The 13954-nt window shown below is 36.9% G+C and overlaps 2 protein-coding genes across 4 annotated transcripts; both read left to right on the plus strand.

Moving 5' to 3' along the window:
- The first annotated feature begins 5033 nt into the window (after positions 1–5033).
- On the plus strand, positions 5034–8470 carry LOC117926232 (putative pentatricopeptide repeat-containing protein At5g09950). Its single transcript, XM_034845310.1, has one exon. The coding sequence runs from the start codon at positions 5132–5134 to the stop codon at positions 8327–8329; it is 3198 nt and encodes a 1065-aa protein (XP_034701201.1). The 5' UTR covers positions 5034–5131; the 3' UTR covers positions 8330–8470.
- Positions 8471–9427: 957 nt separating this feature from the next.
- On the plus strand, positions 9428–13073 carry LOC117926204 (putative protein FAR1-RELATED SEQUENCE 10). 3 transcript variants are annotated; one of them, XM_034845281.1, is made up of 5 exons: positions 9428–9535; positions 9667–9742; positions 10415–11521; positions 11605–12048; positions 12132–13073. In XM_034845281.1, the coding sequence occupies exons 3-5, from the start codon at positions 10493–10495 to the stop codon at positions 12735–12737; spliced, it is 2079 nt and encodes a 692-aa protein (XP_034701172.1). In that variant the 5' UTR covers positions 9428–9535; positions 9667–9742; positions 10415–10492; the 3' UTR covers positions 12738–13073. The 3 variants fall into 3 exon arrangements, with proteins under 3 accessions (XP_034701172.1, XP_034701173.1, XP_034701170.1); XM_034845282.1 differs by having other exon boundaries at positions 9454–9535; positions 9692–9742; XM_034845279.1 differs by lacking the exon at positions 9428–9535 and having other exon boundaries at positions 9549–9742.
- Positions 13074–13954: the final 881 nt, after the last annotated feature.

The raw sequence follows: 13954 nt of genomic DNA on the forward strand, positions 1-13954 counted from the left end.
ACTAAGCTAGCATGTTGTAATATTTTGAATTATGTGAATTGAACTAGCAGCAATCATGCACATGTTAATGAGCAAATTGTTATATTTTTTTTCTCACTATTCTCTATATTGTTTTTTTTTTTTTAATTATGTTTTCTCCAGCTCTTCTATTAATTTTCTTGTTAATTTTGTATTGTAGCCATGGATGAAAGTCCATTGTCACTCCTTGGAAATTCACCCTCTATGCCAAATGTACAAGCCCCTCAATCCCAATATGATTCTATTGAGGCTGATGGCCAATCTGAAATTGTTAATGTTCCAATTGATGTGGAGGATGACGAGGATGACGAAGATTACAATTTGAGTCATTTTTTTGAATCTGATGATGATATAATTGAAGATTTTGGTATGGATGATGATGGAATCAATAGAGCAATTGGAGGCAAGTAGCTTGAGGGAGTTTGGAATGGTGAAGGAGATTCAGATCATGGGGATAGTGATGAGTTAAGGAGTGCAGAAGGGTCATCTGATGATGAAGGGAATTCAAGGCCTAGGTTCCCTGAGTTTAACCAGCGCATTGGCATGGAGAATGTACAGCTAGTGAAGGATCAAAAATTTGCATCACATGTCATCTTCAAGGAGGCACTAAAGGAGTGGTGTATTAAAGAAAAACATGATTTTGAGTATAAGCACAATGATAAGTGGAGAGTGACAGCTGTATGTAAAAAAAAATGTGGTTGGAAGATACATGCATCCTAAACACAAATGGGAGATGCCTTTCAAATCAAAAGTTTTAAAAGCATTCATACGTGTGGCAAGGATCATAAGAATAGTAAGATTTCTTCAAAGTGGCTAGCCAATAAATATTTGCCATTCTTTAGAGATGATCATACTTGGACAGCAAATGCATTGAAGGGTGCAGTGTTTAGGGACCATGAAGTTGATGTGACTTTGGACCAATGTTATAAGGCTAAAAGAATGGCATTCAAGATGATACATGGTGCTGAGGAGAAGCAGTATGAGAGACTTTGGGACTATGCAGCTGCTATTAGGAAGTGGAATGTGGGTAGCACAGTGAAGATACAAACTACAAATGATGTGTTTGAGAGAATGTGCATTTGTCTTGATGCTTGCAAAAGGGGGTTTTTAGCAGGTTGTAGGCCACTTATTGGGATAGATGGTTGTCATTGAAGGGGACAACAGGTGGACAGTTGTTGGTTGCTGTTGGAAAGGATGGGAATGATAATATCTTCCCAATCGCTTTTGTTATCGTTGAAATTGAGAATAAAAGCTCTTGGACCTAGTTTCTACAATGCTTGTTGGATGACATTGGACATGTGGACGAGAATGGATGGGTCTTTATCTCAGACCGACAGAAGGCAAGAAACAGTTAATGTGCATGTGAATTATTTATTTATTTTTTAAAAATATCATGATCTATAACCTGAATATGAATAACTAATGTATATTTGCGTATTTTTTATGGCAGGGATTAGTAGAGACCTTTAAAGATTTGATGCCTAATGCAGAGCACAGATTTTGTGTTAGGCATTTACATGCAAATTTCAAGAAGGATTTTCCTGGGAAGGTACTCAAAGATGCAATGTGAAGTGCTGCTAGGGCAATAACAAAGAATTCTTTTGACTTCCACATGGATGAGTTGAAGAAGCTAGATGTGAAGGCATATGAGTGGCTTGTGAAGTTAGATGTGAGAACATGGAGCAGACATGCTTTTAATCCAAGAAGCAAGAGTGACACTCTAGTAAACAATATAGCAGAGTCTTTCAATGCTTGGATTTTGGAGGCTAGGGATAAACCAGTGTTGACAATGATAGAGATCATAAGAGTGATGTTGATGCAAAGGTTGCAAACAAAAAGAGATCATATGAGAAGGTATGAAGGGAGGGTTTGTCCAAGAATCTATAAGAAGCTTGAGAGGATAAAAAGCAAGGTTGGACATTGCATTTCTCGTTGGAATGGAGAGTCCAAATATGAGGTGGAGTATATTTATGGTGGAAGATATGTGGTGGACTTGAATGAGAGGACTTGTGGCTGAGGGAGATGGGGATTGAGTGGAATCCCATGTTTTCATGCTGCTGCTGCAATAATTGAGCATGGAGAGCAACTTGAGACTTATGTAGACATTGCTTACACTAAGAAGACATTCCTAAGTTGTTACCAATGGATGATAAGCCCACTTCCAAGCCCTGAACAATGGCCAAAAACACCCTATGACCTAATCAAGCCCCCAAAATTTACAAAGAAAGTAGGCAAGCATAAGAAGGTAAGAAAGAGGGAGGCAGGAGAACCTATTAATGCATTTAGGGTGAGCAAGAAAGGAACTGCCATGAAATGTGGGAATTGTTTCCAGTGGGGCCATAATCAAAGAACTTGTAAAGCTCCTGATAACCCCAACAAGAAGGCTTATAAAAAGAAAAAGAAAGGGCAATTAGAACAATCATCTACATCTGGAGCTAAAGGGAGTAAAAAATTATTGGTAAATTTCAAGTACTACTTTGTTGAACTTTTCATCCAAATTTCAAGTACTACTTTGTTAAACTTTTTCAACTTTTTTGGCTTTTTATAGGGTACTCAGCAATCAAATATAGGTACTCAACAGTCAAGTCAAAATCGTACAAAGGACAACACTAGTGGAAGCAAGAAGGATAAGGGAAAGGCTAAGGTTTAGTGGCAGCAAGAAGATAAATAATTTTTTAGTTCAATAATTTGTTTAGTGATACACAGCCTTCTAAAAATATTGATGGAGCCAGTATACTTTTGTTTTTCAATATTGCTTGGAAAGTGTAATTATTGATTCATTGAGTGTTATTTTTTTGGCAAACAATATACCATTTGTGAACACTTATTTGATATTTCAATTCATGGCATATTGAGATCCTTTTAAGAATACTGATGGAGCCAGTATACTTTTGTTTTTCAATATTGCTGGAAAAGTGTAATTATTGATTTATTTTCTTAGAGTTATTGCATAAAGTTCAATTCATGGCAGATTGGGACACATTCATTTTTTGTGGTTATTGCATAAAGAGAAGAAGTACGCATCAACCAAATCACTCTTACAACTTGAATCAAAATAAAGAGAAGAAGTAAGATCATCCCAAGATTGGTTACTTTCCTTGTTGACTACTTGAATTATTACAGTGTCAAATCTACATCACACAACTCAAACCCTCCATAGCAGCCTCTCAATTTAATGGTTGTAAGAGAACCTATAACAGAAGGGGGACATATCCCATTGGCTTCTATTTTTCATTGCTCCTATATGACTTGAAACCTTTACAAGTATCAATGGAAGAAGAAAAAAAATGTAACTATACATTTCTTCCATCTAAAGAATAGAAACAGATTTCATAATTCTTGCAGTCACAAGGTTCCTAAAGATCTGGTAGTGTTATCTTCCCAAAGTTGTTGCGATCAAGCTTACTGAAGTAATCATAGATCAGCAATATATCTTTCTCCCCAATCTTTCCCATCTCTTTGAGCTTGTAAATTACATTATCTGATTTGCTGAAACAAATAAGGGAAATATTTAGGGTTGATTTCTACATGAAGAAGGAGAAAATTAAGAAATAATAATTGAAGTGCTATATAAACAGACAAGCTTTTAGTAGTCTTGATTCCAATTAGGTTAGTAACAAGGCATCGATTCCAAATAAGTTAGTAGAATCATCAAATTGATAAAATATTATCACATGGGACAAATGTCTAGCACCATTATATTGGCAATATACTAAACATAATTGATTAAAAGGTTATAGATTAAAAGGTTAAAATGTCTAGCACCATTATCAACATGATTTGCTTGAGTAATAGTAGACAAATCCATAATTATAGCCATCATTTGCTACATTCTTAATGAAAACATGTAACACATACAAGCACGCACAAAGGAAACCAAGTAGCAGTTGCATAGTCCAAAAGATTGTTGACCAAAAGATGATCTAATAAAGGAGGCCTGGCCTTAAATAAAATGATGTGCATAAAATTGCTACCAAAACACCGGATTAAGTCTATATGAAACATCTTTCAAGAACATATAAATTTACATTCTTTGCTTATGCCTATCCAATTATACAGAACTTAATGGCCTAAGTAACCTAAGCAGAAATAAGATATTAAACATCTGTGACAACCTTTATGTGGAAGTACAGACCCAAGGTTAACTCAAGTAAGGAGGTGCTTGATTCCAAATACAATAATTGGTTCTGGATCATTACAGAACCAATTATCATGTTTGATATGTTTTTGTTGCAAATGGGTTGCAAAGGAAACTTGGAAGGCCAGCATATTTGGAAAATTGGATAACCAAGCAACCAAACCCCCTTAGCAGTAGCCATATCTCTCTCAGGCATTTAATCAAACAGCTCTATGGCATACTCAAATGCAACAGTTGGTGAAAGGCACATGGAGAAAGTAAAAAACAAGAATTTCATAGAGACCCAACCCAGAAATTAAACCAAAACAAGAATTTCTACAATAAAAATTCACACATGGAGATTAAAAAAAAAATAAAAGTTCTTAGAAAATTTAAATAACAAGACGTAAGAAGAAAAAAAAAAAAAAAAAAGACATACCCAGATTGAACAGTGCGGCGGAACCACCAAGGAGCCGTCGGGACAAGGGTGGCGAGACGGCGGAGAGAAGCTTGGCAGTGGCTATGAACGGCGTGCAGTCTCTCTCTCTCTCTCTCTCTGCCAGACCTGGACTGGTTCTCTTCTCTTCTCTTCCGTTGGGTTTTGGATGTTTTGGTGTTTTTCAGTTTGTATTTAAAAGCCATGTGAGTGGCATGTGTTTATTCCATTAGTGTTTTAACGTGTGACTAACTAAAGTATTAATTTGGCAGTTATGAATAGTTTAAGGAGTAAATTGGCCAATAAAAAAGTTAAGGGGGTCTTTTGACCGGTAGTTAAAAGTTTAAGGGGTGTATGAGCATTTTTCCCCACTTTTTAATCATAATTAAGCAGGATAAATTAATACATCATTTAGTTTTATTTTCTTTTTCTCCTCCTCTCCACTGGTTTTTTCCCCTTGAGATCCAAACATACTCTCTAGATACCTAACGAAGATTCAATTTGAAAGTGTCAAGGAGGGAAAACAATGGACCACACGGTCCTTTTTTCCTCTGAACATCATGTTTCGCGGCTTCCACTCATGCAAATCGAGGAGAATCTCCTACAATTCAACTCCTACTTTTACTACATTCACTGCTTCACCTTTTCCACCACTCAAATCTCTTCTTTTCAAACCCCTTAACCCCAATCAATGTACCAAATCACTGCAAGACTTGGTTGATCATTACAAGACATCTACTTCCCATTGCAACACCACCCTGTTTTCGAGTTCTGAAACGTTTGAGTCCCTGATTAACCGATATCAAGGTTCTTGCTGCTCTCAAGAGGCTAGAGAGCTTCATTTGCAAAGTATCAAATATGGGTTTGTGGGCAATTTGTTCCTATCCAACACCCTTATTAATATATATGTCAGAATTGGCGATCTGGGTTCAGCACAGAAGTTGTTTGATGAAATGTCAAATAGGAATTTGGTTACGTGGGCTTGCTTGATTTCGGGTTATACTCAGAATGGCAAGCCTGATGAGGCGTGTGCTCGTTTTCGGGACATGGTTAGAGCAGGGTTTATTCCGAATCATTATGCTTTTGGTAGTGCTTTACGGGCGTGCCAGGAGTCTGGGCCAAGTGGGTGCAAACTTGGGGTGCAAATTCATGGTTTAATTTCGAAAACACGGTATGGATCCGATGTGGTTGTTTGTAATGTGCTGATTTCCATGTATGGAAGTTGTTTAGATTCTGCTAATGACGCTCGTTCTGTTTTTGATGGGATAGGAATTAGGAATTCAATATCATGGAATTCAATCATTTCTGTTTATTCTCGTAGAGGAGATGCTATTTCTGCATATGAACTTTTCTCAAGCATGCAAAAGGAAGGCTTAGGATTCAGTTTTAAACCCAATGAGTATACTTTTGGCAGCTTAATAACCACAGCCTGCTCTTCTGTTGATTTTGGTTTGTGTGTGCTTGAGCAGATGCTTGCCAGGGTTGAGAAATCAGGATTCTTACAAGATTTGTATGTAGGTAGTGCTTTGGTTAGTGGTTTTGCAAGGTTTGGGTTAACAGACGATGCTAAGAATATTTTTGAGCAGATGGGTGTGAGGAATGTGGTTTCCATGAATGGGCTGATGGTTGGATTGGTAAAGCAGAAACAAGGAGAAGCAGCAGCTAAGGTATTCCATGAGATGAAGGACTTGGTTGGAATAAACTCTGATTCTTATGTGGTCCTTTTAAGTGCTTTTTCCGAATTTTCTGTGTTGGAAGAAGGAAGAAGAAAGGGTAGAGAAGTTCATGCACATGTAATCCGAACTGGATTAAATGACAAGAAGGTTGCAATTGGAAATGGGCTAGTCAATATGTATGCCAAATCTGGAGCCATTGCTGATGCTTGCTCCGTTTTTGAACTCATGGTTGAGAAAGATTCAGTCTCTTGGAACTCCCTAATCTCTGGTCTTGACCAGAATGAATGTTCTGAAGATGCAGCTGAGAGTTTCCTTAGAATGAGGAGAACTGGATCGATGCCTTCAAATTTCACATTGATAAGCACTTTGAGCTCTTGTGCAAGCTTGGGTTGGATCATGTTGGGGGAACAAATACATTGTGATGGGCTTAAATTAGGACTTGATACAGATGTTTCAGTCTCAAATGCCCTTCTTGCATTGTATGCAGAGACTGGATGTTTCACTGAATGCCTAAAAGTGTTTTCCTTGATGCCAGAGTATGATCAAGTTTCATGGAATTCTGTTATTGGGGCATTATCCGATTCAGAGGCATCAGTTTCCCAAGCTATGAAATATTTCTTGGAAATGATGCGAGGCGGATGGGGTCTTAGTAGAGTAACCTTTATAAACATTCTTTCAGCTGTGTCATCTCTTTCACTTCATGAAGTAAGCCATCAGATTCATGCTCTGGTGCTAAAATACTGTCTTTCTGATGACACTGCTATTGGGAACGCCCTTCTCTCTTGCTATGGGAAGTGTGGAGAGATGAATGAGTGTGAGAAAATTTTTGCTAGAATGTCTGAGACAAGGGATGAAGTGAGTTGGAATTCCATGATTTCTGGATACATACATAATGAACTCCTGCACAAGGCAATGGACTTGGTCTGGTTTATGATGCAGAAGGGTCAGAGATTAGATAGCTTCACCTTTGCCACCGTTCTTAGTGCATGTGCCTCAGTTGCAACATTGGAGCGTGGCATGGAAGTTCACGCATGTGGGACTAGAGCTTGTTTGGATTCTGATGTTGTAGTTGGGAGTGCACTTGTAGACATGTACTCCAAATGCGGAAGAATAGACTATGCTTCAAGATTCTTTGAGTTGATGCCCCTGAGGAATGTATATTCATGGAATTCAATGATATCAGGATATGCACGACACGGGCATGGGGAGAAAGCTTTAAAGCTTTTTACACGAATGAAGCTAGATGGTCAACCACCCGATCATGTCACCTTTGTTGGGGTCTTATCAGCTTGTAGCCATGTGGGGTTTGTAGAAGAAGGGTTTGAGCATTTCAAATCTATGAGTGAGGTATACAGGTTGTCTCCTCGGGTGGAGCACTTTTCATGTATGGTGGATCTTCTTGGGCGGGCAGGCAAACTCGATGAGGTAGGGGACTTCATCAATAGCATGCCAATGAAGCCTAATGTTCTCATTTGGAGGACAGTTCTTGGGGCTTGCTGTCGAGCAAATGGTCGCAACACAGAGTTGGGTAGGAGGGCTGCTGAAATGCTTTTGGAGTTAGAACCTCAAAATGCTGTGAACTATGTGCTTCTTGCTAACATGTATGCCTCTGGAGAGAAGTGGGAAGACGTTGCAAAGGCTCGGACGGCAATGAAGGAGGCGGCAGTGAAGAAGGAAGCAGGCTGCAGTTGGGTCACCATGAAGGATGGAGTTCATGTTTTTGTAGCTGGAGACAAATCACACCCTGAAAAAGACTTGATATATGACAAACTCCGGGAACTGAACAGAAAAATGAGGGATGCAGGGTACATTCCGCAGACAAAATATGCACTGTTTGATCTGGAGCTGGAGAACAAGGAAGAACTCCTGAGATACCACAGTGAGAAAATTGCAGTTGCCTTTGTCCTCACTCGCCAGTCAGCATTGCCTATAAGGATAATGAAAAATCTCCGGGTTTGTGGTGACTGTCACTCTGCCTTTGGATACATTTCAAAGATTGTTGGTCGACTAATAGTCCTACGAGATTCAAACAGATTTCATCATTTTGAAGATGGCAAATGTTCATGTGGGGATTACTGGTAATCAACTTCTTGGTGCCATTTTTGTAGACCTAGGTATGTAAAAGCTTAACTCGTCATTTGGGAGACACTGATGGAATATACTCAACATTATTTTATATGGGTTGAAGCAGATTATGAGAGGGGACTAGCCATGATTTTATAATTTTCCTTCTATAGGGGGTAAAGGTGGAGTAATAAAGGAGCTCCTGGAATAGCAAAAGATATCGTAAATGTAATTAGGGTAAATGGAGGTAAAAAAGTAAAATGAAGATGTGCACTTATGAATAAATTAAGATAAAAATGGAAATATGAATTTAAGAATAAATGAATTATTTTTACTTATTACTTAAAATTATTTTTTATTTTAAGTCATATTATTAAATTATTTTATCAAATATACTTAATTGACTTAATGACTTAAATTAAGTTATTAAGTCATTTTAAGTTATTAAGTTGAAAATATTTGGTAAAACCTAATAATTATTATTTAATGATTTAAGTTAATTTTAAATTAAATTATATTTAAGTTGTTAACTTAAAACTTATTACTTAATTTTAATTTAAGTATTGAATTAGTTTGATAAAATTAACTTTAAAATATCAAATTGATATATTCATCCTCATAAATTATAATTAGAATAAAGAAAGTTAAGTAACAATAAACGTCGTGAAGTAGTAAAAGATATTGTAAATGTAATTAAAACAAATGAGGGTTAAAGGGTAAAATAAATGTGAACTTAAAAATAAATTAATTATTTTTACTTATTACTTAGAATTATTTTTTACTTTAATTCATATCATTAGGTTATTTTATCAAATATATTTAATTTATTTTAATGATTTAAATTAAATTATTAAGTTGGTATACCAAACCGTTTACCAACCCACAAAAAAGCATTCAAAAGAGACCATGTCTTTATGCCTCAAACCTATTTAAAATGTTTTAATTACAAATAAATATTCTATAAATATCTTCAACTAGGAAAAGGGCAAAAAAATTCAAAATGCTGTCATCACACTCGTAACATAAGAGGGTTCAATTGAGCCCAGCCCACCTACAGTGGGCCTTTCTACATTAAGCCCACAAGGGCCAAAATCTAAAAACAGCCCACATTGACTTTTCTATACTCCCTATCACAGAATCAATGGAGAACCCAAAGCTCGAAGAACAGAGGATGTGATTAGGGTCTCTTTTTTTTACTGAATTTTTGGCACATTTCTCTTCTTGGTATGTGATTAATCACTATTATCGTTCTTAATACACTCTGTTTTGTCGTTATTCACAATAAAGTTTGCTTCTTTACTTCGAATTCCCCCAAATTATTTCATTTATTGCAATCTGTAATCCCTAACAAACAGGTGGTGTGCATTACCACATTGTCAGATGCAGAACAATCAGAAACGTTTATGGGCTTTATTGCACTGTTCTTGACTGGTACGTGGCTTTTCATCAATTAGTTATGTGCATTTTTTTTTTCTTTTTGGATTTTTTTGGTTTTTAGTATCTCAAGTTGAAGTTAGGGTTTTGTATTGTACGTTTCAATTTCTGTTGTGAATTGGTTGTTTTTTTTGTTTTGTTTAGGTTTTTTTTTTTTTTTTTTTTTCAGTTATTTGTTTGGACCCTTTTGTTGACACGTGGTGGCCAGCTCAGTGAATAAACAATTTACTCTGTGATGCCCAATTCAAGTTCCTTTCAGTTGGGATTCTCAGAAAATCGTGGGGAAGAAAAGAAAAATGAGATTTTGGGACTTGAAGTTTTAGGTTGTTTTTTTTTTTTTTTTTTTTTGGAAGATCAATTTTTTTTTCCAGTCTTTTTCAGTGATCAAGCAGTTGAATTTGAATAATGTGTTATAACAGTTAATGTTTTTCTTTTATCTGGGAATGTAGGGTTTGAATTTCAACTTGGGGTTTCTTAATTCCTAAACTATAATTCAAATGTCGATTTCATAGCCGGTTATGCACCATTTGGTTGATGCTAAAAGGGAGAAAAATAAAAGGATTGTTCTAGTTTCCAAAAATTGAAAATTACTCATCCAATCTTATGTACATTCATTGGAGTGGTTGGTTTGCTTTCTAAGATTCTAACCTTCTATTTTTTTTTCCCTAGGTTTCCTGCCAAAAAACTGAGCATAAGGGTTTGGAAGTTGGGATATTTCTTAGATTTTTTTTTTTTTTTTTCCTGAAAATGGCAATGAAGCCATCAAACAACATCTGGATTCGTCGCCAGCAATGCCCGTGTGGAGATTGGAAATGTTATATCAAATATGAAGGAGATGATCAGACTTCAGCAAACTCTCAATTGGTAAAGAGTGAGACATCATCGTCATCTTTAGCATCAGAAGTCGTCTTCACTCCATATGTGGGTCAGATATTCAAAAGTGATGATGAAGCATTTGAGTACTACAGCAACTTTGCTCGGAAGAATGGGTTTTCAATAAGAAAAGCACGCTCAACTGAAAGCCAAAATTTGGGTATTTACCGAAGAGATTTTGTTTGTTATCGTTCTGGGTTTAATCAACCAAGAAAAAAGGCCAATGTTGAGCACCCCAGGGATCGGAAATCAGTACGATGTGGGTGTGATGCAAAGCTGTACTTGACCAAGGAAATTGTTGATGGCGTTACTCAATGGTATGTTTCACAATTCAGTAATGTTCATAATCATGAATTGCTGGAAGATGACCAAGTGCGTCTGCTTCCTGCATATCGGAAAATACAGGAGGCTGATCAGGAACGCATTCTTTTGCTTTCCAAAGCTGGTTTTCCTGTGAATCGGATAGTGAGGGTGTTGGAAACAGAAAAGGGAGTTCAACCTGGGCAACTTCCCTTTATAGAGAAGGATGTTAGGAATTTTGTTCGCACATGTAAGAAAACTGTTCAAGAAAATGATGCTTTGCTCACTGAGAAAAGAGAAAATGATACATTGGAACTCCTTGAAACTTGCAAGGCTTTGTCAGAGAGGGATCCAGATTTTGTTTATGATTTTACTATGGATCCAAATGATAAGGTTGAGAATATTGCATGGTCATATGGGAACTCTGTTCATGCATATTCAGTATTTGGTGATGTGGTTGCTTTTGACACTACATATCGCTCTATCACCTATGGATTGCTCTTGGGTGTGTGGTTTGGCATAGATAATCATGGCAAGGCAATCTTCTTTGGATGTGTTTTGCTGCAAGACGAAACTTCTCAGTCATTTGCATGGGCTTTACAGGTTTGTAGGTGCATATCATTGTGATGATATTGGGTACGTCTTTTATTTATTTATTTTTCTTATGATTTTCTTCTTCTGGACAGACTTTTGTTCGGTTTATGAGGGGAAGACGTCCACAAACAATTCTAACTGATATAGATTCTGGGCTTAGAGATGCTATAACTAGTGAATTGCCAAATACTAAACATGTAATATGTTTATGGCATATTCTGTCTAAATTATCCAGTTGGTTTTCTTTGCCACTTGGACCACAGTATATGGATTTTAAATCTCAGTTTGATATATTATGTCGTCTGGAGAGCATAGAGGATTTTGAACATCAGTGGCATCACCTTGTTGCTCAGTTTGGACTTGTTTCTGATAAACATATTGGTCTGCTCTTTTCTTATCGAGCATCCTGGCCATTTTCCTGCATTAGAGGTTACTTTCTAGCTCGTATGATGACGTCTGAGTACTCAAAATATTTGGACATGTTCTTCAAAAGAATCTTGAGTGCACAAACATGTTTGCAAGCTTTCTTTGAGCAGGTATGATGGTTCCTTAGATTTTATGTCTCAATTTATTGTATTGATATTATTGTGATGTAAATACAGTTTTGAAACTCTTGTAGGTTGGTGTTGCTGCTAGTTGGGCAAATCAAACCAGAGAAAACATGCAATATATGCATATTAAGACATGCATGCCTATTGAAGAACATGCACAGAGTATTCTTACGCCTTATGCCTTCAATGTGTTACAACACGAAATAGTGCTGTCTATGCAATATGCGACAAGAGAAATGGCTAACGGGTCATATCTTGTGCGTCACTATAAGACAGTGGATGGGGGATGTCTTGTGATTTGGATGCCAGAAGAAGAGCAAATTCACTGTTCCTGTAAGGAATTTGAACATTCAGGGCTATTATGCCGGCATTCTCTCCGACTACTTGTTGTAAAGAACTACTTTCAACTCCCAGATAAATACTTCCCACTTAGATGGCGAAAGGAGAGTTCCTTAATTACTATGGATGATCACAACACTCAAAGCAACAGTGATGAGTGTTCTCAAGCCTTCCATTCTCTTGCTGCAACTCTGCTGACAGAATCATTGGTCTCCAAGGAAAGGTTTAATTATGTTCATAAAGAACTCACAGGGCTTCTTGATCATGTTAGGAATATGCCAGTTGTTGATGAAGTTTCTTTGAATATGGCACCTAACAATGTTGATGAGTCTTAGTTTTTGTCAATATAGCAAATGGCCTCCAAATATACTGTCCTAGTAGTTAAAATGTGGTGTTGACAGCGCCAAAAAGAGAAGTAAAGATTGAATTTTTTATTTTTATTTTTTTTTCTTTTAAGCTAATAGGCACGTAATAGAGGCAGGGGAATATAGATTTAGTTCAATTTCCAACAGCCCGTCCTAGATTCTGGATTGAGTGGCTTTATTTTTCTGTATTTATTTGAATTGTCACTACAGGCTGACAAGAGGTAGGCAGGCACTTTTTATTCTTTATTGTAAAATGTAATACACTTTTATGTGAAAGGCTTTTTTTTTCTCTCTTTTTTATTTTTTATTTTTGAAGAATGAACAGGGTCTGCATCTGAAAATTCCTCTCTTGATGTTAGGATGTTTGGGAACGAGTTCTTTTGCTTCTTTAAGTTTTTATTCTTTGCCCTCGTCAATTTATTAAAATAGCTATTTCCTTGATATTTAGCACACTGAATCGTCCTCTGATGTTCTTGAGCTAAACAACAATTGAGAACATGACTCTGAACTTGTTCTTTCCTGTATCACAAACAGCCATAACCCTGCAACAACATCAAACCTTAACTATCCCTTGTGGATCTTATCCACCATGGCCCCTGCAACCACACGTTTCCCTTTGTGGTGTGACAGGAAGGCCAAAGGGTGTCAGAGAATACCCTTCAATTCTCTGGTTAGAATACCTGTCTTTCTCAGCAGGAATCAAAACAATTTCTACTGTCACAGTCTTGTCTCCACTTTACAGATGTAATGAAATCCTCCCTAAGAGGGATGCTATCTTTTCTCCATATCTGAAGTTCCTTTTTAGGTCTTATCCTCCATTTATTATGCTCATCCACAGCTGTGAATTTTACATTTTCCATTAGTTTGAATCCCACCCCGTGCAAGAACTAAGTCTCCATTGGAGTATCAATGACTACTGTTCAATCCATGGCGTCTCAAAACCTGCCACACTTTCTTTCCTTGGCCAATCAGATTGAAAAGCACATGCTTATTTAAGTTTAATTTGAGCAATCGATTGACCTAATCTTACTGTGGGTGATTATCAATCCATCAATGACTACTGTTCAATGGAGGTCCACATTTGGGGCGTCCATGGCATCTCAAAAATTTCCCACAGCTTCTTTCCTTGGCTAATCAGACTGAAAAGGACATGCTTCTAGTAATTAATTTGAGATTAAGGCGACCAA

This window comes from Vitis riparia, chromosome 12, assembly GCF_004353265.1.
Source record: "Vitis riparia cultivar Riparia Gloire de Montpellier isolate 1030 chromosome 12, EGFV_Vit.rip_1.0, whole genome shotgun sequence".
Taxonomy (NCBI): Eukaryota; Viridiplantae; Streptophyta; class Magnoliopsida; order Vitales; family Vitaceae; genus Vitis; species Vitis riparia.